The sequence below is a fragment of the Podarcis pityusensis genome (genome assembly GCF_964106645.2).
Source record: "Podarcis pityusensis genome assembly, chromosome: 9".
NCBI classification, from domain to species: Eukaryota; Metazoa; Chordata; class Lepidosauria; order Squamata; family Lacertidae; genus Podarcis; species Podarcis pityusensis.
Window position 1 is genome coordinate 8797777 of NC_138034.1, and position 26865 is coordinate 8824641.

The 26865-nt window shown below is 42.6% G+C and overlaps 1 protein-coding gene and 1 long non-coding RNA gene across 15 annotated transcripts in view; one reads left to right on the plus strand and one right to left on the minus strand.

Moving 5' to 3' along the window:
• KCNIP4 (potassium voltage-gated channel interacting protein 4) overlaps nt 1-26865 on the minus strand; it is a 411322-nt gene that overhangs the window by 1913 nt on the left and 382544 nt on the right. For all 14 annotated transcript variants that reach the window (XM_081020172.1, XM_081020173.1, XM_081020178.1 and 11 more), the window contains 5 exons: nt 15899-15968; nt 7449-7519; nt 4455-4562; nt 2533-2637; nt 2074-2136 (listed from right to left, as the gene is read on the minus strand). In XM_081020172.1, the coding sequence (XP_080876298.1) occupies nt 2074-2136; nt 2533-2637; nt 4455-4562; nt 7449-7519; nt 15899-15968 (417 nt within the window). The remainder of the gene's footprint in view (nt 1-2073; nt 2137-2532; nt 2638-4454; nt 4563-7448; nt 7520-15898; nt 15969-26865) is intronic.
• Nucleotides 5816-7455, plus strand: LOC308485007. Its single transcript, XR_013990291.1, has 2 exons — nt 5816-6655; nt 7255-7455. It is a non-coding gene; the product is annotated as an uncharacterized lncRNA (long non-coding RNA).

Sequence of the window (26865 nt, forward strand, 5' to 3'; positions counted from 1 at the left end):
AGTATCTACTCTGGGTATGTCCAAGGGCTTCCAAGTGGGATTTTTGATTATTTTCTTTGACTAGATTTCTCCTATACCACTGTCACAAATCCTGCAAGTCTGCTGACTGTGCAGTTTTGCTCTGAAGCCTAGTTTATATGTGATGCAGGCCACAGGTCTGCCCAGTGTTCTATACAGGCCCCAGTACGTTTGAAGACACATTGTTCTGCTAATAGTACCTGCTGCTTACACAAATATCACAAATAATTTACAGAGAAAACATTGTGGGGAGCTGCTAAAGTTTGGCGATGGCATACAATTGCAATCACAAGTCTAAAAATTAAACATGTAACTTGCACTGCTTCTGTCTATCAAATATACCTTGCTGTTTATAGCAAAATCTTGATAAAACACAATGGAGGCAACAGGCACAGAACTTTGTAGGAATTGGCTTAAGAGGTTCAGCAGCCATGTCAACCTTCTGCTGTTCTTGAGATGCGCCACAACCGCTACTGCAGAAGAAGCCAGTGGGAAACCTCTGGCTCTCACACAGAATGTGCAAAGAAAGGGGAAGGCCAACCAGGGCCACAGGTTGTGTTTGAGGTTGATCAGATCTGCTCCCTTAACTTTTAGCTTTTATTTTAAAAAGAAACCCTTTTGGAAATCAAGGGGAAATAGGCACGCAATATCCTACACAGTTCATTGGTAAAAGGTAAATTTCTTCTTACCTATTCTTGGCCAATGAGTGCAAAGGTCTTGGGATTATTGACAGGCAAGTGACTTGCTTGTTCATTTTATTCTCAGTAAAATGTTGTCTTATCCAAATGAATTAATAAGCTACTTTAAATACAGTAATCCTGCAACTTACGCAGGGGTTATGTTCCGGGGATCACGCCTAGAGCCAAAATAAGGTATAGTCAAAGCATATTGGGATCAGTGGTGGGCGGGATTGCCAAAGTCGCATCCCCCAAACGTTGCCCCGTTTCTGCCCCCATTTATTTATTTATTTTGCCATGTGCATAAAGATGAATGAGCACAAGTTAAAGGTGCGTAGGTTGCAGGCTTATGGTATAACATATTCAACAACTTAAATTTAGGGTTTTTGCTGTTTTGCTTTGACATGATTTCCATCCTAATGTATACCTTAAAACTCCTGGGTATGAGCCTCCCAACTGTGCATTGATTTTTCCAGTGCACTTTGGCTACAGTGGGAAAAGGTAACTTTGCCAACCACTAGATATGACTTTGGCAGAGGAAGGCCTTCCTCTGTGTTCTATTTATACTGATGAAATGGGGAACAAAGAGACTATTCTCCAGCTTAGAGAAATTGCCTGGACAACCATTGATAAGTGAAGGGTTTTTATCTCAAAGGGCCTTCTCTGAAAAGTGACTGTTCTTTTTTATTGAATGTGCCACTGCTGCTTCAGTCTTTATGGCATCTTGTTAAAATTATTTCGGTTTACCGGATATGCATGTTATATGTTCTGACATTTTCTCAAATAATTAAGGAGCATGTTGAGTAACAACATCCAATGTGATCTCCGAGGCCTGCCCTGTTGCATGTTAGAGAAACGCTTGCTGGATATTGGATTCTTATTGATTCTCACAGAAGGAAACTGTGAATGTTCAGCCTGGGGGAAGGAAGACAGGGCAGGATAGGCTGACACTATCTTCAAATACCTGAAGGACTGTCATATAGAATCCGATGAAGCCTTGTTACTAGGTGCCCCAGAGAGGAGGACTAGATCTAATGAGCTAAGTTGAAGGAGGAGAGAGATTCTGGTTACATAAAGAATTTTTTGGTGTGGGCAGTTTGACAATGGAGCCAGTTATGTAGAAGCTCTCCCTTCCTGGTAGTCTTCAGTCAACATCTGTTGGAATATGCGCTACCTCTGGATTTCTTGCACTGAGCAAGGAGCTGGACAGGTGAACATGGTCTCCCAATGGCCTTTCCAGCTCTATGATTCTATGAAATAATAAATGTGTTTTCTAAAATATGGACAATTTGTGAAATACCGTACATGCCGCAGCTTCCTACTGCGGTTTTGTATTGTGTCATAAGAGCAAAGCACTACGAATATACCGGTTACTCACTTTTTGGCAGCTTTCAATGAATTCATCTATGGTGACCACACCATCTTTGTTCTTGTCCATTTTCTGCCAAAGAAGAAATGCTTGCTTAAGTAATGTTGTTCTCCGGTTATGACTGTCGCCATTCATTTCTATGAGAAGCCAGGTTTGGGGACAGGTGATAGCATAATGGCTACCTAAGAAACTACTCCTACACTTGCTGACATTTTATATTTCTTTTAACAAATCACAGGTGCAGAGCTTCAAATTTGCGGGCGTCTCAAACATTTTACCCACCCAAATGAAAGACTTGCAAAGCAGGCAAGACAAAAACGGAAATGAAGAAGGAAGGGGATTTGCTTAATCAAATTAGTATAGGCAACAAGGCAAGAAGAGCAGGTTACATAGCCACACTGCAAACTATCAATACGATAATTATGACCATCATTTCACCTGGCTCCCCTCCCCCCAAATCATACCTACCTGGAAAAACGTTTCCACGTGTTGTCTTGGGGCATCTTCTTTGACAACAGGATAAGTGCATTTCCCCATCATATCATATATAGCTTTCATAATGTCCAGCATTTCCTGTTGGGGAGGGAACAAAACATTAAAGTGAGCAGGAAAATATGCAGTGGAAAATGCACAATTGGAAAAAGAGTTGCATTTACAAGACAGAAGCCTTGCTAGCATAGAAGCGAAAAACCTTCCCAAAAATAATGTGCAGATGTTTCATTTGCAATGATGAAAAAGTAGTTGCATGAACTGCTAGAAATCAACATTTCTTAAGTTGCTGGGTGTTGCAGCTATCCCCAGCTGTCTTTTGCAGTGGAAACACATTTTCCTGTAGAAATGCCATCTCTGGATAAATCAGATGTTTACATGCCTACAGAAGCATTTTATCTGACCCAGGTAAAGGTAAAGGGACCCCTGACAGTTAGGTCCAGTCACGGATGACTCTGGGGTTGCGGCACTCATCTCGCTTTACTGGCCGAGGGAGCCGGAGTACAGCTTCCGGGTCATGTGGTCAGCATGACTAAGCCGCTTCTGGCAAAGCAGAGCAGCGCACAGAAACGCCGTTTACCTTCCCGCAGGAAGTATTTATCTACTTGCACTGCGTGCTTTCGAACTGCTAGGTTGGTAGGAGCAGGGACCGAGCACACTATTTCCCCTAATATTCCACCTGCCTCTTTCAAAAGCAGTGTAAGAAATGGCCATCAGGTGGAAGCAGAAGACTGAGATAAACCCCATTGTGCCTCTTGTTTCAGGAACCATCATAGCAAACCCCTCCCATTATTGGAATGCTGAGTGAATTCCATTTAAAGTAAGGAGACTCGGTCTTTATACTTAACAGAGGATCAATTTGCATTGAAAAGAAGACACTAAACAAAGTCAAGCAGCTGGCAGGGACAAATCTGAATTAAATTTCATTTCAAATGGTTATTTGGCCAAATCAGATATTTGCTCACTCCCTCTTGTAGGTTTGCTGTCCTGCCGCCTTTTGCTATACTGAATTTTCTTCTCTCCCTTGTTTGGAGAGAGTTTGCTTTCCGAGTGAGTACTCAAACTTGCAAATGTACACACATGCCGACAGAAATGGAATGACGGCAACTTTAGCGCTTGATTTGGCTGTTTGCATAACTTCGCCTGGGTGGGCAGGTGACTGGTGTGCATGGAGAGGTTAGCTTGAGTGCGGAAGCAACCCAAGCAGATGCTTGAAGCAGAAGCATTTGGCAGTGTTATCACGAGATCTCGCACTGGAGCAGAGGTGAGTGAGTCCCAATGTTCTGTATACAAGGGATCCTGTTATTCGCCTCTTAGACTACAGCCATTTGGGATAGCAGTCCCTGGTCCTGGAATTAATCTACTAAAACCAATAAACAGCAGCCCCGTTACATGCCATTAATGACAAGTGATGAAGATGAAGATGATGGATTTTTCAGAGCTAGCCGACCTAACCGGAAGAGTCCGCGACCAGAAGGAGGAGGAGTATCAGGAAGAATGGAATAAATTTAATGATTATGTAGTTAAATTTGCTAAGTTAAACTAACTGAAAATAGCTTGCAGATACTTAATGGGCTAAGGATTTTATTTATGTTAAGTGATGAATTAATATGTTTAATTTCATAAGGTGAAGATCTAAGGATGTTAATGCTCAAGTTAAATTTTATAAAAATTGGGATTTGGAAAACCGTTAAAAGGGCATGCAATGAAATTCAACCAAAGGGAAGCGAGGAAGTCACTTAAAGTTAATAACTGTAATTTTCAATAAGGCTATGATTTATGTTTGTTTGTCTTGTGTGTTTGTTTGTTTGTTTATAATATTGTGAAAACTAATAAAAAATGGGGGGGGGGGGGGAATGACAAGTATTTTCAAATTACAGTGAGTGAAATGGTCTCCTCACCTCTTTAGTTATACAGCCGTCCTTATTTATATCATACAGATTAAAAGCCCAGTTGAGTTTTTCTTGTACCGTCCCCCGGAGTAAAATTGAAAGGCCCATAACAAAATCCTGAAAGAGAGCAAGATGGTGGATTAATAAAAGATCTATTTCCATCTATTTTGCTGTGAGTCCTGCAATGCAGAGGTTTGGACTTGGTGACCCTATACTTCTATTATCTCTGTCTGCGTGTGTCTGTGGTTGAGATGCAAAATTTGCCATCATAACGATGCTGCTTTTTAAAAAATATCTGCAGAAACCAAAACCAAACAAGGTTGTCCTCAAAACAGAATGGCAGTTTTGCCTCCATCCCTCGCATGGAAGACCCAAAGCATGAAAGCTGACAGTCCAAAGTTAGGGACCAATGGCTAAGTATAGAATAATAGAACTGTAGAGTTGAAGGGGACCATGATGGTCATCTAGTCCAACCCCCTGCCATGCTGGTATCTTTTTTCACAACTTGAACTCGTGACCCTGGGATTAAGAGTTTCATGCTCTACTGACTGAGCTATCCCCGTCCCGGCAAGAATAAGCACAAATAACAAAAGCAACTAGGGCTGAGCATGCAGGACTGGCCTATTGAAGATACAGTGAATAACTATTTTATTACAGAGAATTCCTGATAACAACATTATAGAAGTGTAAAAACAGCTGTGAGTCACCTTGGGATTATTTATACTGGAGGGTGGCCTAAAATAGAACAAACAATAAGTGGTACATCCAATTTTGTATGAGAAAGTAGTCTTCTTCTGCACTTGTGTGTTAGCCTATGGGCAATAAACTCAATTAATTTAGTAATATAGAAGCTTCATCCCGAGAGGAATAAAAGTAATCTGAAAGTTACTGGGAATTTATTTCTGGTTGGCCACTGTGAGAGTAGGATGAAATAGTAGACGAGCCTTTGGCCTGATGCAACAAGGCTCCCATTATTTTTTTATGTAAAGCAAAAGCTACATCAAACAGAGCAAGAAAGGTGAGGTTGTATTTGCTGACCTCGATGTTGATCAGTGAACAATACTCTTGTGGGCTCTGCATATCGGGAAAAAGACTCGGGAAAATGCAGACTCTTTGCCCGACCTCTAACCCAATCTAGCTAATTCATGGCACATCCTGATTTTATCGGCTTAAAATTCCAAGGGAAGAGGCTCCATGAGGCACTATAATCACTGGCAGCCCCATTAGCACTCGTTGGAATCAAGGATTAGAACCATCCATCGAACTTACACATAGAGAGAACATTTGCTGAAGCTAAGTGCACGTTGACCTGTGCAAAATGAAAATAACTTTCTTAACATAGCCAGTAACAAAGACCAAGATTGTTTATAAACATTATAATGCAGTAACATCCTAAAGAAAGCCAAAAAAAAAATTACGGCTTTCTTGTGGCTGTTCTGTTGTGATGTGATAGGAAACAAAAAACCTGAACCTGGTCGTTCTGGTTGGCACGCTAATAGGACTGCGTCTGAAAATAGCTCTGTTGGTAAACCTGTTTGCTTTCCTCCCTGCCTATTCAAACTCATACTCCTTTCAGAAATCTCCCGCTCTTCATATAACATTGTTCACAAGCACCAAAATACCGTTTGAGCTATAAGGGAGGCGAAAAGATGACCAAAAAACCCTACTCCTTCATATTTTGCTCCAGAGAATAGAAAGGAAGGATCAGCAGACAGGCACATAAAAGATTTAATGGGATCTGTTTTGAAGTGTTGGTGCCAAGAGCCTCTCTCTGGGCTCTGATACTCTGAGATTAGAAAGAAAAGAGGAGATGTTCCCAAGCTGCAAATGAAGGCATCCGCCATTCTGCTGGTCGGCAGCACAAGCTTTCCGAAAGCCATTTTGACATGAGAGTTGACGCACAAGCATCCAGGGACAGGACTGGGAATTGCCTGTGATCAAACAAACCTAGCAATAGGTCCCCTATATTTTCGCCCCTGTCTGTTGAAAAGAATGTGTAAGGAACACTTCGACGGAGGGAAAGAGAACCACGGTAAACAAACAGCGTCTCTTTCTTTTTTCAACAGGGTTAACGCATATTTCACTTGTGTCATCTGAGGAAACCAGACGGAGATTATTTATTCACCCCTAGCAACATAGCAGATTTATATCTGAGCCTAAGAACATTTACTTAGAGATGTACATGCTACTGATGTCAAAACAGCTTACATGTAAGGGACTGAGCTTTTGGGTCACAACCTTAAAGGCTTTATCCCGCATATTGCTAGCAAATACTTTAGAATTCCAAGCCTGGTCACTTCTGGCAGACACTACCCCTATTTTAAAAGAAAAACACTCGTCCTCATGGAAAATACTACTAACCTTATTTTAATCTCACATTTAGAATAACATATAGAAACAAGGAATGTATTGGAAGACGAAGGAAGTTGAAGATGAAGAATTGACCCTGGCAAATTAAAAGATCTCCCTTTTCCACATCCTTTTCCTTCTTTCTCTAGTTTCATAGCAGAACTCATTTTAACCTTTTCCTAACTGATATCATTTCGTCAGGGAACAGGGGAATGAAAGTAGGAGGGCTAGATAAATCAGAATTTGTCTAAGGTAATATTTTATTGGCTTTTACTATGCTATTAAAGCATCGGTTAATCTTTGCATATTTAGTAAAATATTGATACAATTATGAGCTTTTACAGTAATTTCTGTTTCTTTCTTGGAGTAAGTCCTACTAAATCCAGATTGCAAGTATAGATACAACACATTCCATTTAAGACCTTTCTGATCATTTGCGTATCTTTTTTATACATTTCAGCTTCTTTGTTGTTAATGAAACTTTGAAAAGTCATGATAGTTCAGAAAACTGAAGTGCAGCCCTGTTGAACTCTGTGGGGGAGTTCTGAAAAATATGCTTAACCCTCTCACTGGAATCAAAGGTACTTTAAACTTTGGCTGGATCAGATCGTACTAGAGAAACCAGGTGACAAGAACAGAAATAAACAGGCTTACCTCAAAACTCACACTTCCGTTGTGATCTGTGTCAAATGCGTTGAACAGAAAATGTGCGTATGTTGTGGAATCTGCAATGTAAACAAGGTTGTTCCTTATTAATTGCATTAATAAAGAAACTTAATTCAGCAGCCTTATAAAGAAGAACATTTCCCCCCCAACCAGTGGAATTCATCGCCAGGCTTTAATACTTTAATTTACTGGGAACATTTAGGGAACTAGTCCATTTACCATACACCACTGCCCCCAACGTAATTCTTATTTTCCTCTGTTATGAGAATTATAAGGTCTAAGATATAAAATGTCCATGGATGCACCAGGCAAACACATGCATGGATCTATAAACCACATGTCAGAAACAGTACAGGAAAACAGTCCTGAAACCATTTTGACTCTCCCAAATTGACCTCAAATGTTTCTCTGTAAGGAGGAAGGAAATGGAAAAACCTCCCCATTGTCTCTTTGCCCACAAATCCTGTCTTAAGAGTATATATTTGTGTATGAATAGGGACGAGGGTGGCGCTGTGGGTTAAACCACAGAGCCTAGGACTTGCCGATCAGAAGGTTAGCGGTTCAAATCCCCGTGACGGGGTGAACTCCTGTTGCTTGGTCCCTGCTCCTGCCAACCTAACAGTTCAAAAGCATGTCAAAGTGCAAGTAAATAAATAGGTACCGCTCTGGCGGGAAGGTAAACGCCTTTTCCGTGCGCTGCTCTGGTTCGCCAGAAGCGGCTTAGTCATGCTGGCCACATGACCCGGAAGCTGTACGCCGGCTCCCTCGGCCAATAAAGCGAGATGAGCGCCGCAACCCAGAGTTGGCCACGACTGGACCTAATGGTCAGGGGTCCCTTTACCTATGACCTGGATTCAGGAACTCAGTATTTACCACCACAAAAGAATGGCCAGGATGCCCAGGTAAAAGCAGTCGGTGACCATTATTAGGTATCCTGGCAGACAGGTTTTCTGCTGTAGCTCGCCCCTTCTGTGATGTCTGTATGATGTTTTGGGGGGTGGTCTTGAGCTACAGACTGGGCAATTTCAAAAGTCTATATAACGGCTTGCGCACCATTGTTCTAGGTTCCTCCTCCCTCCTGCGTGTGGTGAGTGGGGACCCTGTTGCAACAGTTTAATAAAGATCAGGCTTACTAGCTGCTTTGCTTCTCAATATTCTCTGGTTGGCCTCTGTTATTTTCTCCTACCAATGGAGAACCTACATAAGGACTCTATACGGGCCCTTGGGTACCTCATAAGGGAAAAGGAGCAGTTTTTCTTATAACACCTCTTTCAATAAATATTAGCCAGAAGTCCTCAGAAAAACAGACCAAGTGGCATGAGCTGTGCTTTGGCTATTATCCAGATACTACCCAAAAATTATTTATGGATCTGTATTTCTGTTTCCACAAAAAATACCCTAGAGATGCACAGATCAAGTCCAAGCACTGGAACATATGCAAAGATTCATGCATGCATTTAAGCACATGTGAATCTCTAGACTGGTGTGTGTGTGTCTATTGCTGCGGAGCTAATTTAAGTATCTCAAATTCTGCATTCTCAGAATTCTCAGACTATTTCATAATGCAGTTTGAAAAGGAAGAGGGTAATATTCAGCAATGTCCACCAAAGCCTTGCTTTTTGTTATGTTCAAGGTTAAAGTAAGGTGTGTATTCTAAGAACATCTGTTGATATTGATAAGAACACATGTTGATATATACATACTCTTATTCACATTTCTTTAAAGACTCGTCACTTTTTTTTTATAACAGCTGTCAAAAAAATCACTTGTGATTTTGATCACCATCATCATAATTAATGGATGCAGTCCAACCAAAATGTAGCACTTTATAGGTTGGAAGAAATGCTATAAATAAGTCAGAAACTGAATCGTTATAACAAAAAGGGGGAAAAAAGACTATGGAAAATCACAAACTTTTTTTTTTTGCTCTCCACCGCCACCTGGTGTTGCATGTTTATAACGAATTCAAAACACTGTTTTTTCACTAATGTAGCTGAGTCCATAGTTAACATTCCCAATGAAATCACTGGATGTTGTCTAACAGTAATATTAATAATACTGTACTATGCTGTAAGAGTTTACAATATTCAGAAATGCACTATATAGACGATATTATTGATTGTGTTATGGGAAATATGCTATGACAGGAAAAAGAATTTCAGAGGAGAAGAAAGGTTCACAAAGGCCCAAAGGTCCCACAGCTATAAACATTCAGAATTAAACTGAAACCCATCAATCAACAGTATATTTGCACACCATTGTTTTTAAACCTCAAAAAAAAACCTATGCCGGTGTTATCAGCAACCTTTTGTTTTGTTTTCGTTTAAAGTTTTCTGATTATCATTTTTATGGGATGGTTGTTAGCTGCCTAGAATTTTCGAATGGAAATAAAGTATTTCCAATGAAACCAATCTTATTTGAATAAAAGGATTTCAATCTTTATTTAGCATGCATATCTAGACTAGTACAGAGGCCCATTTCATTTTCTGAAGGCATCTGAAGACATCTGAAGGCAGCGCTGTTTAGGGAAGTTTTTAATGTTTGAATTTTATTCTGTTTTTAATCTTCTGTTGGGAGCTGCCCAGAATGGCTGGGGAAACCCAGTCAGATGGGCAGGGTAGAAATAAATTTATTTATTTTATTGTTGTTGTTGTTGCTGCTGCTGCTGTTATTATTATTATTATTATTATTATTATTAGTATTATTTCTGCAATAGCCGCTGTACAGTATATAACATAGCACCATGAGGAATTTTGTTACAGCAAATCATTGCCTCTTCTCCCTTCCTTCCTAATAGAACCATCTAAGGAGGGGAATAAGAACAATCTGTTAGCAGTCAAACCACCAAATTCCATGTTCTGCCTGTCTTGTACTGGCCAGGGTTGGCTGAAAGGAAAAAAATATATACCAGAACCAAGCCTGGCACAACACCCCCCCCCCATGCCCCGTCCTGGTGGTGTTTGGGGAGAATGGGAGGGCTGTAGATGCCATGGGCTCAAACTTTCCTCCAATCCATCTGTGTCCCTTTTGCCATTTCCAATGGCAAAGCGAGAACAGTGGAAGGCAAATGGCGGAGGTCCTTTTCAACATGGCTGGGACGGACCAGAGAGAGGGAGATTTGCAAAATCCTACAGTACCCGGAATATCCTCCTAGGAGCCATAGGATTGCTGTCTTCTAATGGTGATTCTGATTTGTAGGATCCTGAATTAATTAGAATTTTATTCCCTATATAATTACGGTAATCAGTTTAAACACTATTTTCTTCTTTCATTTCTTGCATTTTTCTCTTTATTGGTATGTGGTAATTTAAAAAATAAACAGGAAAACAAGCAACGTGTGCTTTCATCGTGTCATTTGTCAGATTGCAGCCACTGAACAGAATCAAAGGTTTTAAACGACACTCTGCAAAAATCAATAAAGAATACCAGATTTACAGGACTTTACCTTTAATACATTTCAGTTAATTCCAGTGGTTTCACAGCCTTCATTCAATAAAATATCCAAGGCAGTGAAGACAATTGTGATTAAACATAAGCCAAAGGTTGAAGTCCTTAAGCTTTTAATTAGAGCTACTTAATGTGACTTCTCTCCCACTAAGTCTGGAATATAAATCAGGACAGAGAGGGGAGTGTTTCAGGTTTTTCTTTTTTAAAAAAATAAATAAGGTTTCTGGTTTTGCACCCAGTAATGATAACTATTATGATATATTAGCATTCTGACAGGTGGCAGCAGGAAGCAATACAGAGTGCTAACACCTTAAGAGACTCAGACCATGCAACATCAGGGCTTCAATAGCTTCGTTCTCAGTGCAACATTGGCACATTCACAGCAACTACTCATCATGTCTAATCAGACGTCGGAGGGTAGACTTATTACTTTGCTGGCTCAGAAGGTGGGGCAGGAGTGGTACCTTAAATGTTCACCTTGGTTCAGGTGGTGGGGTGGAATGGTTAAAGTGGTTAAAGCCTATAAGAAAACAAATTAAATTTGGAAAGCTGGAGCGTCACGGTCTTACTCAACCAGAAACCAACAAGCCTGTTTTAACCAGGTTTCTTATTTTTCTTTTTGTAATGTCTGTTTTTGAATACACACACTGCTGAGGGTGTTTTGAACAATGGGAGGCACCTACTTTTTAACATCCAGATAAAACAAAATAATAATCTGGAACTGTTGTTGTTGACAATTAAAGATGACTTCCAATAGCTCCACAAAATTCTGCCCGTCTTGCTAGGAAGCTGTCTTTTACCAAGTTAGGCCATTGAGTATTGCTGACACGAACTGGGATTATTTATTATTGCTATTATTTATTGCATTTATATCCTACTTGTTTTCCTTCTAAGGAGATCGAGGTGGCGCACATGGTCCCCCCTCCCCATTTAACCCCCACAACAACCCTGTGAGGTGGGTTGGGCTGAGAGGTAGTGACTGGCCCAAGGCCAACCAGTGAGCTTCATGTCAGGTGGGGATTTGAACCTTGCTCTCCCAGGATCATGTCCGACAGACACTCTAACCACTGCACAACACTGGCCCTCCATGGGATTCTTCTCTGGGATTTCAGACAGGGGACATTCCCAGAGTCCCTTGGAGATGCTCAACAGTGGGCAAAAGATTCCTGCATTGCAGAGGGTTGGACTAGATGCCCATTGTGGTTCCTTCCAACTCTTAAGATTCCATGAACATTGGGACACACGAGACACAAATCCGCCTGCATGAAAAGCAGATGTTGGACCACCAAGCTGTGGTTCTCCCCCTTGTGCCTTTTCCCCCCAACATGAGAAAGTGAATGAATGGCATCTTCAACTGGAAAGATCTGGTGAAGAACGTCTTAAGAGCACGAGATTGTGCGCAACTCCTATTCAATTCAATGGGACTTGCCCAAGAGAAATCCCCACTGGATTGCTCTTAAAGAACGACAAAGACTCTCCTCCCTGGAAGAGAGGGGAGTGGTTGTGGGCGGGAGCCCAAGCACCGCCCCTAGCAGGGGGCATTAGCCCCCTGCCTCCTCCTCTCACCTGGCTGGCGCCCACGCCCCCTCGGCAGGCATCCAACCAGGTGCCTTCGAGGGGGCGTGTTCAGCAGCCTTTTGCGGCGGTGCCAGCCTCTCCTCGGCCTCATTCTTCTCCGTCCTCTCGTCGTTTTTTCGCCTACCTCGTAGCAATCGTCAAACTTTTTGTGGTATTGGTGGGTAGGTTAGGCATTGGAATAATGTGTTGTGGTGTGTCGAAGGGCTGGGTGTGGCCATCACCTATGCCTTCAATTTTTGGGTATTCCGTTAAAGGAATCTGGCGGTCGTGTACTCTGTCCGATGCCTGCTTGGCGGGAGGCCATGGCACGACCCCCGGTGACATCAGGGGAGAGCCTATAGTTGGATTAGCATCAACAGGCTACACACACTGGTGAATAAACCCCCTTGTTTTAGACATCCAATGCCTAAGCCAATACCTTTTCACTGCTGTAATCAATAAAGTTGTGGCCTTTTCTTGCCCATTAACCTTATATCACGTGTCCTTGTGTATTTATTTCACATTGCGGGGGTCGGGTCCTCGAACCACAAGTGAAAACACAATTATACCCTGGCCATGTAGCTGATAAAATATACAAAGGGGGAAAACGTTGAAGACAGAAAAGCCGTAATAAATGCTAGAAGAAAATATTGAGTAACGAGAGGGAAAAGAAGACTAAGTGGGCGATTGCATATGACCCACACTATACTCAAATGTATAAGATCTGGAAATTACCAGTGACAAATGCCCAGTTTTGTTGAGAGAAAGGAGCAGGCCTAGCAAAACAAAGGAAAACCCACAGAGATAATTGGGGAATCTCAAATCCACACCAGCTTTAGGATTTGACTCACGGTTAAACTGCCGCCTACATTTCCTTCTGTGCACACAAATGTAAGATACTGTAGGAGGGGAATAATCGTGTACATACAGGCACATACAGAGCTTATAAAGAATTATCTACTGTGTTGCCAGTTCTCACGAACTCGCAGCAATTTCGCAGGAGGGTGGGCCCTCTTAAATCTCCAACTTTTATTTTCACAATTAAAGACTCTTTATCAGTTAGAACACTTGCAACAGGCAAGCTTAAACTCTTCAGTGAGGGCTTTATTTTAGATTTTGGAGATTAGGGTGGCAAAGAGATTTCAGTAGAGGGAGCATGGCAAGGTTCCAAGGCCAACTCTTGAATGGATTCAAATTAAATCGCAAGAACAACAAAGGAAAAAATCCCTGTGCAAATGTTAAGAGCACTTGTAGTTAATTTCTTTTTCTATGGTTCATTATATGTGTAGCAATGTCGGGAATATAATTAAGATATTCACACGCAAACATATGACAGACTCTAGATGGCCCTGATGGCTACCCATTTAACAGAGAACCAAAGTCTGCAATGAGAGTTGGAGGAAAGTTAATGGGCCTTTCTTATAGACACTTCGGGGCTAAATAATATTTTGACTTTTTGGATATTGTTTGAATAAAAAATGGAGCCTCGCTGTTCCATGCTATGGCCTTGTAGAGTGAATACAGTCGTACCTTGGATCCTGAATGTCTTGCAAGTCGAACATTTTGGCTCCTGAACGCCGCAAACCCAGAAGTGAGTGTTCTGGTTTGCGAACATTCTTTAGAACCCGGATGTCCGACGGGGCTTCAGTGGCTTCCGATTGGCTGCAGGAGCTTCCTGCAGCCAATCGGAAGCCACGCTTTGGTTTCCAAACATTTTGGAAGTCGAACGGACTTGCAGAACAGGTTCCGTTTGACTTCCGAGGAACGACTGTATTCCAAAGTTGTAGCTAAGAAGCCTCTCTGATAAAGTGTTTTTTGCTTGAGTGGACATACAGTGCTCTGAAGATCTGCCTGCTTACTTGCTTTAATATTAAGATGCTGGGAATTTAACAGAGAAGAGAAATGAATGAATGATGGATATCTACATATCTTGTTGACTTTTAATCTAACCTTACTTTTAACTTTTTTTTAATCCATTCTACTTTATTACTATCCAAGAAACCATCTCTTTATAATATTTGTCCCTTGTCTAAGTCATGGATGGGGAACTGGATCTGGGTGGTGGGCCAAGTCATGATCTCCCCCACCCTGTGGTAATCGCATGGTAAAAGGTAAAGGTAAAGGACCCCTGGACGGTTAAGTCCAGTCAAAGGCGACTACAGTGCTGCCCCACAAGACGAATGCCTCGCAAGACGGCAAACCCGCTAGACGAAAGGGTTTTCCGTTTTGGAGGTGCTTCGCAAAACGAATTTCCTATGTGCTTGCTTCGCAAGACGAAAATGTCTTGCGAGTTCCTGCGGGGTTTTTTTCCTTTCCCCCCCCTTTTTCCCAAGCCGCTAAACCGCTTATCAGCTGATGGCTAAGCCGCTTAACAGCTGATGCTAAGCCGCTTATCAGCTGATCGTTAAGCCGCTTATCAGCTTATCGTTAAGCCGCTTATCAGCTGATCGTTAAGCCGCTTATCAGCTTATAGTTAAGCCGCTTATCAGCTGATCCACTAAGCCCGCTAAGCCGCTAATACTGTAGCACTAATCTGCTAATGGGCTTGCTTCGCAAGACGAAAAAACCTGCAAGACGAAGAGACTCGCGGAACGGATTCTTTTCGTCTTGCGAGGCACCACTGTATGGGGTTGTGGCACTCATCTCGCTTTCAGGCCAAGGGAGCCGGTGTTTGTCCACAGACAGCTTTCCGGGTCATGTTGTCAGCAGGACTAAACCGCTTCTGGCACAACGGGACACTGTGACGGAAACCAGAGCGCACGGAAACACCGTTTACTTGTATTTGCGTGCTTTCGAACTGCTAGGTTGGCAGGAGCTGGGACAGAGCAATGGGAGCTCACCCCGTCGCGGGGATTCGAACTCCAACCTTCTGATCAGCAAGCCCAAGAGGCTCAGTGGTTTAGACAACACCATGACACCAGGTGGGCTTTTTTGCCCATTTCAAAGCGCTCCACAAGATAGAAAGGGGCTTAGCAAGACCTGACAATGTGCTTTGCACAGGGGCTTTTCAAGCACCGCCAATCAGATGATTTAAGCAGAACCCCCTCCTGCTGCAGTTTCCCCAAAGCTCAGTACTGAGTTTTGCAAGATCCTACCCACTTGGGCTCCTTTGGGACCTCAAGGCTTTGTTAGTAAACAGGGCGACAGGGAATATATGAATTTAACTATTGCTTTTGTTACTTGTCCAGAGCCTTTGGGATGGAGCAAGCTGTACATCTAAGCAAACAAATTGCAGATTGTGTGCTTTTATAAATAGATATTGCTAGTAGGTATTTCCACTCTTTAATTAAAACCCTGAAGTACTTCTGTCCACCCATTAAGTAGTATAAAAGGCTTAATTAACTAGAACAACAACCTGTTTAGGCCAAATTTCAAAGCAATTATGGCAATTGGTTGTGCATGCAAACAAGACTAATTATGCGCGGAGTACTCACCTCCCTGTGGGAAGAACTGAGAGTAAATCTCTTTGAAGGTCTCTTCATTAACAATCCCACTGGGACATTCCTAAGGAAAGTGGCAAGGAATGCATATGAATAACATGCCCATGTACAAATTGTACAAGAGACTGCAAACAGCAAGGATTTTACCACTACCAAACAAGAGATTTCGAAAACTACTTTACAAAAGTTCTTTTCTGCTAAAGGGGCCATAGCCTGTCCAAACTCTATTTCTCCAGAAGCAGGGAAGTTCACATACGAGCTCCCCCATCTCCTAGCAGGGATATTCACTGCAAGGAGAAATGTGAGTAGCATTGTTATATTCCTGACACATTCTACGCTGCTTGCATTAAAATAAGTTGAGCTGATATCTGCAGTGATCAGTGTGATCTTGATATCCTGATTCAAAGAGGAACTAGAAAGATAATTTGCTGAGCAAAGTGAGGCTATTGGAAGAACTGGCATCGGTCAGGGGCACACCGTTATGTTTCAACCCTACCTTGATCTCTGCCCCCATTTACAAAAGATGTACAGTGCACCAAACTATAATACAGTAGTACCTTGGTTCTCGAACTTAATCCGTTCTGGAAGTCCGTTCCAAAACCAAAACATTCCAAAACCAAGGCACGCTTTCCCACAGAAAGTAATGCAAAATGGAATTCATTAATCCATTCCAGGCTGTTGAAAAACTACCCCTAAAATGCTTCTCCCCACTGTCCCAGTCAGTGTGATCTTTTGATCTCTCTCTCTCACGTCAAAGCAGATGGTTTGCAGAGCGCTGCCGGGACGCTTCTCCCCACCTCCCCAATCAGCGTGGTCTCTCTAAAAATGGAAGCGCAACACTAAAAACGGAAGCTCAGGACACGTTCAACTTGCAAAAAATAATTCGAGAACCGGAATGCTCACTTCCGGGTTTGCGACGTTCGGGTTCTAAGTTGTTCGTAAACTAGGCTGTTCGAGAACCAAGGTATCACTGTATCTGCTTTTATAACCGAGATTTTAGAACAAAGGTTGTTGAGCATATTTAGGATGCAATTCTACATATCAAGTTTGTAGTGCAGCTTGAGGCTTGCACACACACACACACACACACACACACACACACACACCTGTTTTCAAGAAGACCAAAAATATGCAGAACATGCCTTTTTTGTGATCAGGTCAGGTGCCTGAGGGTCTTGTGAGACTTGGCTCTGTTTTTGAGGGGCGAGTAGGGTTGGTGGCCGAGAACAGAAACTAAAGGTGATATGAAGGTTCTCAGGAAATGGGTTGTGGAAATCATTTTCTTGGGAAACAAACTACTGCTTTGATTGGCTGAAAGATGAAAGGCACAAGTGTTTTCTAGATAAGGTTGCTAGAGAGAAAACGAAGAAAGGGAGCTGTTTCTGTTTGTTTACGATACGATGCGATACGATATCTTTATTGTCATTGTCCCTTGCGGAACAATGAAATTGAAAACTACATAAAACTACATAAAAAGTACATAAAACTACTACAAAACTACACAAAACATTCAAAAACCCCTAAAAACTCTAAAACCCCATTTTAAAACACACTATACTACAGAAACCCCTTATGCTGCGTTTAGAACCAGAATTGCATTAGCGTAGAAACTGTTTTTCAGGCGGCTAGTCCTGGCCTTTATAACCCTATACCTTCTTCCAGAAGGCAGAAGCTGAAAGAGATCATTTCCGGGGTGCGTACTATCATGTGCTATCTCTGCCGCTTTCTTATGGCACCTGGCAGCATAGATTTGATCTAAGGTGGGAAGAGTGCTATCGCTATCAAAAGCAGAAGGGAAGCCAGACACACACTCAAGATATGACTTCATCAGACATAATGAAAATAGCACCCAATGCGCCTTAAAAGAGAAATAACTTCCCAACTGAAGCTACTGAGAAACTAGCTGTACATGAACAATGGGGGGAGGGGAACAGCAATGATACACATTCCTACGTATCAAAACCCTGTGTACTCCTTGGTCCTGAATGGGTAAACTGTGCCCCTGAAGGACCAGGTGTGCAGCCTGGGAGTCATTTTGGATTCTCAGCTGTCCATGGAGGTGCAGGTCAATTCTGTGTCCAGGGCAGCTGTCTACCAGCTCCATCTGGTTTGTTGGCTGAGACCCTATCTGCCTGCAGACTGTCTTGCCAGAGTGGTGCATGCTCTGGTTATCTCCTGCTTGGACAACTTCAGTGCTACTTTTGAAGGTGACTCAGAAACTACAACTCATCCAGAATGCAGCAGCTAGGCAGGTGATTGGGAGTGGCTGCTGGGACCACACAACACTGGTCCTAAAGGATCTCCCCTGGCTTCCAGCGCATTTCTGAGTGTGATTTAAAGTGTTAGTGCTGACCATTAAAGCCCTAAGTGGCCTTGGCCCAGTATACCTGAAGGAGGGTCTCCACCCCCATTGTTCAGCCTGGACATTGAGGTCCAGCTCTGAGGGCCTTCTGGTGGTTCCCTCGCTGCGAGAAGTGAGGTTACAGGGAACCAGGCAGAGGGCCTTCTCGGCTGTGGCGCCCACCCTGTGGAACACCCTCTCATCAGATGCCAAAGAGATAAACAGCTATTTGACTTTTAGAAGACACCCAAAAGCATCCCTGTTCAGGGAAGTTTTTAATGGCTGGTGTTTTATTGTGCTTTTAATATTTTGTTAGGAGCCTCCCAGAGTGGCTCGGCAACCCAGTCAGATGGGTGGCATATAAATAAAATAATAATATTGTTATTGTTATTATGAAATGAAATGAAAGTTATGACTTCAGGCAAGAGAATTCAGGTACAAGAGCATTTCACCATGCAGGGCTTTCGAAACATTCTCTTTAGTTACATACTCTGTACCCATACGTCATTATTACGTGTTATTTCACCATCTAGTAATAGAAGGGGTACAAGGAATGTTTGTTACCAAAGTTTGGACCAAGAAGCTGCAGGAAAGCCCTCACAATATGGCTGGCTTAGGAGTTCATGCTTCTAACGTCCTTTCTGCCATGAACAGGAAAAGCTGCCGTTTTAAAAATTCCACACACAAAATGGTCTGTAATAAAACTTACAAGTTCTGCTTTCTAGTGGGAGTTTCAGCATTCTTAGACACCAGAGGGCAGCAATGTGCTCAATAACAACAACAAAACAACCCTTAAAAAAACCAAGTCCATTGTATAGTATTTCAGCATCCTATCACCGCACCACAATATCCGTAAGCAACCATATGATTAATTATGTGGAAGGGGAATGATAAAAATGATCTTTTAAGTTTCTTAGCTTCTCGAGTAATTTATCGGATTTGAAAAGTGCAATGAGTTTCACTGTGCAAGTCCTCTAGCTATGGGTCGGTGTCTTAAGGGTGTTTTGAACATGACTGCCACTTGGAGATCAACTAGAGGGCAGATTTATCGCAGTCCAAGTGTTACACCAACAATACGTTAATTTCCTGAAGTGGCTAAATATAGCAGTTTTATTTTCGGAATAGCCAATCCTCAGTAGGCTTGCTCAGACACACTGTTCTTTTCCAATTCAGCACCCTTTTGCTATGCATATGTTTCAGTTTCCAATATTCTGCCAACATTTAATGGTCACAAAAAGAAGCCATAGCAGCGCTACACAGATAGGAGGTGGCTTGCTTCTTCACAGCTCCCACTCAGTCCAATAAGCCAAAGGTCCAGTTCACATATCATGATAAAGGTAAAGATAAAGGGACCCCTGACCATTAGATCCAGTCGTGGCCGACTCTGGGGTTGCGGCGCTCATCTCACTTCATTGCCCGAGGGAGCCGGCGTACAGCTTCCGGGTCATGTGGCCAGCATGACTAAGCCGCTTCTGGCAAAGCAGAGCAGCGCACGGAAATGCCGTTTACCTTCCCGCCGAAGCGGTACCTATTTATCTACTTGCACTTTGATGTGTTTTCAAACTGCTAGGTTGGCAGGAGCAGGGACTGAGCAACGTGAGCTCACACCGTCACAGGGATTCGAACCGCCAACCTTCTGATCAGCAAGTCCTAGGCTCTGTGGTTTAACCCACAGTGATAAGTCACTGCTAATAGTTTGTTGTGTGTGAAGACCCCCAACCCCCCTCCAAAATAAATTACGCAGGACACAGAATATTTAAGATTTTTAGTGTTAATTTGGCCACAACTTTATTGATTACAGCATGTGAGTGGTTGCTTAGGCATTGGTTCGGACTACCTGAACCTGCACTGGCAGGAATAGGACTGACAACTGGAACCTCCAGAGGTCAGTTAGGGAAAACATACTGGGGGAGCACAGAGGCGGATTTCTGCCTCTTACTTCACCCCAGATGCTCCCAGGAACTCTGGCCTGGCCCTACCCCTGAGAGGGGATCGGACAGAGCAAATTGAGCCCCTGGATTCCTTTAACAGAATTCCCTAGCAGCAGCAGCAACAACAAATGAGGGGCAGGCACAGCCAATCCATAACCCCCTCCACCAAAGAATGAACCAATGCCTAACCACCAAACCTACAAAGTTGTGACGATTTGCTACACGGTTGGCAAAAACCAAATGGCACCAGCCACTGCGATATATTTTAATGACAGTGGCATATGAGTGTTTAAAATAAAATAAAATAAAATAATTAGCTAGGATTTTGTAAGTGCAGAAACGAAAGGAAGATGAGGTTCCAACCAATGAAGAATGGATAAGTAAGATAACAGGCCTTGCAAAACTGGCAAAATTAACAGCAAAATGAAGAGAATCCAGTGACGACTGTTTTATGGAAGAATGGATGCCCTTTTCAGTCTATTTAAAGAAATATTATAGTATGATGAATTCGCGGGCAGGATTTGAGCTATGAGCAACAGAAGTAGTAATTCAATTATAATATTGTGGTTATGATTTGATAACTGGAAGATAGGGTTCAGCAGAAGGGGTGCACCTCTACTGGAGCTGTTACTTGCTGTGCAATATTAGCATGAAATCGCAAGCAGATTTTTTTTAACTTTGTTGTGTTTATCTTCTTGATATTTCATATAACTAGATGATTCTGACAATAACTACAATAGTCAGAGGTTCTCGCCTCTGAGGTCACCAAGTAGACTGTGTAGAAATAGGAACTGGGGACACAAAGATAATAATAAAAACCAGTTTGGAAAAGAATGTGTTAGCTGCTTTAATAAAAAGAAAAAGAAGAGAATCAGGTTTTTTTCTTCAGGAAAAACTTTAGCCACTTCATTACAGCTAAGAATATTGCTTCTACTCACAGTCTCTGTTATGGGATCATGACCCTCCAGGACAAGATAGGATTTCATTTTTTAAAAATAGAAACCTAACAGTAAAAGAAAATGAAAGAGAATCTACTTTAAAAAAATAGTTTGCCCAGAGCAAACTTATTATTTTGCTAGGTTCCAGCCAATTTGACTACTCAAACTCTGTGTTTCCTCAAATGCTTAATCATTAACTCCCATTACTGTCCCACTAGAGATGACACAAAGTTTAAAATGAAAGAACCCTCGTTTTAAATGCTACGTTCTGCACGCTGATGGGCATCAAAGGTTTAGGGAACTTTGAAGAAGTGTCAAAAGTAGCGTTATCAACCTATTGAATATTTAGTTGATAAATAAGCAGCCTTTTTAACTGACCAATTAGATTTAAATAAATTTGCATGATAAATTCACACAAATCCTCCATTTGGTAGTATTTTTGTTAGATTATTTTTAATTATTTTTAATTATTTTAAAAAGTTGCTGTTCACTGCCACCCCTCAAAATAATTCACACATCACACGTAATTTAAGGTTTTGGGGCACTATTTTGGCCACAACTTTATTAAAATACACAATCTGTGAGTGGTTGCTTAGACATTGGTTATGACTATCTGTCCCCCCGCCTGGGACAGAACTGACATTCCGAACTCCATCGGAAGCCAGTGAAGGGAAAGACAATGTTGGGGATCAGTTGAGCTGAGCGTCAGTCCCTCACCACTCACCCAACCAGCTCCCCAAGGCTTGCTGGCCCTGGTCCCATTTCAGGGATTGGACGAAATAGTGGCAAGCCCCAGGATTCCTTTAACAGAATTCCCTTCCAGCACCATTGGAGGGGCAGGCACAGCCAATCCTTACCCCTCCTCCACCAATTTTTATAACCAATGCCTAACCGCAACCTTACAAGTTGTGACGATTTGCTACGCAGTAGGCAAAAACCAAGTGGCACCAGCCAATCAGCCAAATGGCAAAATTCCTACTAGGCCCCTGCCCCAAAAGCAGGCGACCCCATGACAGGCATAGCAAGGTCAACCAGAACTCTGGGCAGGCAGGCGGGTGATCCGATGCACTCAGCAAAAGAGAAAGCAGAAGCAGTGTGACCCAATATTTAAAACCTATGGTCCCACCCACCCAATTTGCTACATGCAATTTGCCCCAGCAACCCGGTCATCCATTCGTTGCCCAGGCAATAGCCATTAACTTGCCTGGCAACAGAGGGCTGGCCTGGCGGCCCACACCGCAACCCGTGCTCTCATTTTAGGGAGAACACGCTTTGGCAGAAAAGGAAAAGCCACATTGAACAGTGGTCCCCCCCCTACCATTGATTACTAAAGCACATCAGCATCAAAAGAGCTTCATAAAAATAGCTCAATGGGACTTTATTTCTCAGTCTCAGCGACTATAACTTAATTGGCTCCAGCCAATGGCTCCATAGCAGGAACAATCCCTGAGGAAGCAAAATATTCCAAACAGACCCCCTTCCCCTGCTACACCTCCCATTTCCCCACATAGTACGCCAATAAGGTAGGGTTTATGGCCACAATACCATCCTACCATCATTTGTAACTCAAGAGTATGATTAACGTAAAATTAAAGTTTGCAGTTGATAAAAATAATTTTTTCAGCTTTGGTATCATGGATTTGCGGGGGTCAGTAATTGCCTGCTATTGGTGTGAGGCATTTTTTTTAAAAGGGGAAAAAAATATTAATGATTTAAAATGGCTTGTACAAACCCAAGGGCTTGGTTTTTCCCCAGACCTGTTAATTTCAGACTGCAGAGTGCATTGCAAGTGGTCATTCTGATTAACTACCAAATCTCCTTAATTATAGCATTTGGTTTGCTTAAAGCATAATGTGCACTGATCTCAGCAATTATAATATAATTTTAACAGCAATCGTTTCCCTCAAAGTCTGAACTGGAAAAGGCTTGTGGAGGAAAATGAAGATTGATTATTTTATGAGTTGAAATCTTTTGCTGCTTTGCATGAATGCTGTGAGCCCCAATCCATTATGCGTCAATCACCCTGACACCCTCAGATCACAAGTTATAAATGTTCCAAATTATTCTGTTATTAGGAGGTAGTGTTGAGTCACTTTCCTTAGAGCTCCTGCTCTAAGACCCAAATTAATGCATTTTCATTGATATCCCCAAGTATGTGCAATAATGTGGTTATGAAGAGGTAAGACCTATCATGATGGATTTTCTCCAACTTTCTCTAATTACCTGTGCTTGATTCAATTATGCTGCATGCCATAATTTATTTATTTTTTTAAAAACCTATCTGCTGTTATCAGGTGGGAGAAGTTAGAGAGCTATTCATTTAATACCCTGACAGCTTAAGGGGAATTATTTCTTGCATTCTTATTTCTGTTGTGCTTATACCTCAGCCCAGCTAAAGAATTAAGGAGTGCTTTTATTGCTCGCTACAATAAACAGGGACGTGGGTGGCGCTGTGGGTTAAACCACAGAGCCTAGGACTTGCCGATCAGAAGGTCGGCAGTTCGAATCCCCCCAACGGGGTGAGCTCCAGTTGCTCGGTCCCTGCTCCTGCCAACCTAGCAGTTCGAAAGCACGTCAAAGTGCAAGTAGATAAATAGGTACTGCTCTGGCGGGAAGGTAAACGGCATTTGCGTGCGCTGCTCTGGTTCGCCAGAAGCGGTATAGTCATGCTGGCCACATAAACGGAAGCTGTACGCCAGCTCCCTCGGCCAATAAAGCGAGATGAGAGCCGCAGCCCCAGAGTCAGTCACGACTGGACCTAATGGTCAGGGGTCCCTTTACCTTTACCTTACAATATAAACATTGGAATATATATGTGGGGGTGGGGGTGTAACACTCTGTAACACATGGGGTGCAGATTTTTACTGATTCTTAGAATCATAGAATAATAGAGTTGGACGGGACCACAAAGTCATCAAGCCCAGTGTTTCCCAACCTTTTCCCGACTGTGGCTCCCTTCTGACCTTGTTTTCTTCCTGTGCCCCCCCCCAGGGGTGTAGTCAATGGGGGAGGGGGCAGGTGCCCCCCAAATAAGTAAAAATTAATACAAATCTATACAAATCTGAGATTCTGCCCCCCGCAACAAAAGCCTGTCCCCCTATCAAAAATCCTGGCTATATCCATGCTCTGCCCCCTCATCGTACTGGTAGAAAGGTAGCTATTTAAATGTTTTGTTTGTAAAGAGAACATGTTTTATTTATAATTTTTATAATTTGTACAAAATACAGTTACATAAAATGACAGGAACATAATGAAATATTGTTGAAGCAGAAAAACATAGAATCGTAGAGCTGGAAGGTACCCCATGGACATATTTCTAGTGCAACCCCCTAAAAAGTAGGAAACTCAGCTAAAGCATCTGTGACAGATGGCCACCCAACCTCTACTTAGAAACCCCCAAGGAAGGAGAGTCCAGAACCTCCCAAGGGAGATCCATCTTCCATGTATTATAAAAAATAAAAAGGTAAAGGGACCCCTGACCATCAGGTGCAGTCGTGGCCGACTCTGGGGTTGTGGCGCTCATCTCGCTTTACTGGCCGAGGGAGCTGGCATACAGCTTCCGGGTCATGTGGCCAGCATGACTAAGCCGCTTCTGGCGAACCAGAACAGCGCATGGAAATGCTGTTTACCTTCCCGCCGGAGCGGTACCTATTTATCTACTTGCACTTTGATGTGCTTTCAAACTGCTAGGTTGGCAGGAGCAGGGACTGAGCAACAGGCGCTCACCCCGCCGTGGGAATTCAAACCGCTGAGCTCTAGGCTTTGTGGTTTAGACCACGGTGCCACCTGCGTCCCTATTATAAAAAGTAAACAACACTTATTTAATAATAATAAATAATAATAATAATTTGTTTGTTTATACATGCATACTTACATACCCTGCCTTCCCCAGCCAGGGCTGGGCTCAGGGTGGCTAACACCAAATATAAATTACAATAAAACGTAATAGAAAAACAAGACAAAAAACAGTTAATTAAAATACAGCTTAAAATGCAGCCTCATTTTAGTAGTAGCCCATAAATCAAGACCATAAAGGGAGGAAATATTCACCAGAGCCAGCTATCCATGCTGGTCTCACATGGGCCTGCAAAAAAGCCAAGGGAAAACTTATATACCAAATCTCATATAAGGGGCCGAAGGCCAGGCGGAACAACTTCGTCTTGCAGGCCCTGCGGAAAGATGTCTAATCCCGCAGGGCCCTGGTCTCTTGTGACAGAGCGCTCCACCACGTCGGGGCCTGTGCTGAAAAGGCTCTGCCGTAGTTGAGACCAATCTAACCTCCTTGAGGCTCGGGGCCTCCAAAGTGTTGTTATTTATGGACCTCAAGGTCCTCCGCGGGGCATACCAGGAGAGGTGGTCCCGTAGGTACAAGGGCGCACCAGGAGTTCTGTATATATGGGATAATTTCAAAAAGCAAGTGGTCCTCATTGACCTGGTGCAAAAAGGTCTTGTCCTCCAGAGGAGCCCTGGCTGCCTAGATAAAACACTATATAGTCCCACACACCAAAAATGAAGAAGTTAGATGATGTATAAGCATATATGAACCATGCCTAACTTCTATGCTAGTTGTGGGAATACAGAAAAAGAGGTGGGGTTTTTCTGGGCCTTGATTTTTAAAGCCCCTTTACACCAATGAAATTGCCAGGAGCTGAGACACAAATCAAATTAGCTCAGTTGTTTTCAGCATGGTGCTGATAATGCCAAGGTTGCAGGAATGATGAATGAATGAATCTTTATTTGCACCAGCCATAGCAATAAAACAACAATACGATATACAAAGAATAGAAATAAAAAGTCAATTATATAAAATACATTTTGGGGTTTTGAATCAATAGTCAAATAGTGGATCTTATTCCGATTGCCCCAGCTAAAAACCTTGCTACCTTTGCTGTCACCTGCTCATCTTGAACTGCCAAGACAAAGGACACTGGGGCAGTGGCTGGGCGACCCGGAATGGACAATAAAAGAGGGGTGATAATCTCATTCCTCAAGTCTTTAAGAAGAGTGCAAGCCAGCAGGGCATGCGCCACCGATTCTGTACTGCCATCTCCACGGGGACATAAGTATTTTTCGTGTAGAATCTGTTGGAATCATCCCTCAAGTACAGCCGAGGGCAACACGTTCAGTCTTGTGAGAGTAAAAGCACGCCTATATTTTAGAATTACGGTACTAGGTTATGCAGATAGGGAGCCAGAGAGTTGAAATGGGAAGGTGGGAAATAGTCATACCATGGGCAAAATTTCCTTATTATGGCCAAGTTGTTCTGACGCTCAACATCATTTAGGCGCTGACAAATTAGACTGTTTGCTTTACTAAAACCCAAGGTTGCAGGTTCGATCACTGTATGATCCTCGGGATCCCTTCCAACTTTACAGCTCTACGATTCGTGCAGGCATCTGGCTGGCCGCTCTGAGAAAATTGCTTGAGAAAATGTGGAAAAGAAACTAAAAGTATTCATTTTGTTTTAGTAATCAAGCCCATAACACTGAACATTCTCAAAGTACCCTCAGGGTGAGAAGGTCGCCTCATAAAAACAAATATCACACCACGCCGTTCTGGAGCACACAACTTGTTTCATTTCTCATAAACTATGCCAGTCCTCAAGAGATCCCCAGAAGGCCAAATTTGTTCACTTGTCAGCAAATGTCTAATGAGATCAGAACTTTGCAGCTACAATGAAGCTACAGGCCTTCAGGCTGTTCTTCTGACCCAGACATAATTGCAGTCTTTGAGACAAGAACTATGAAAGCC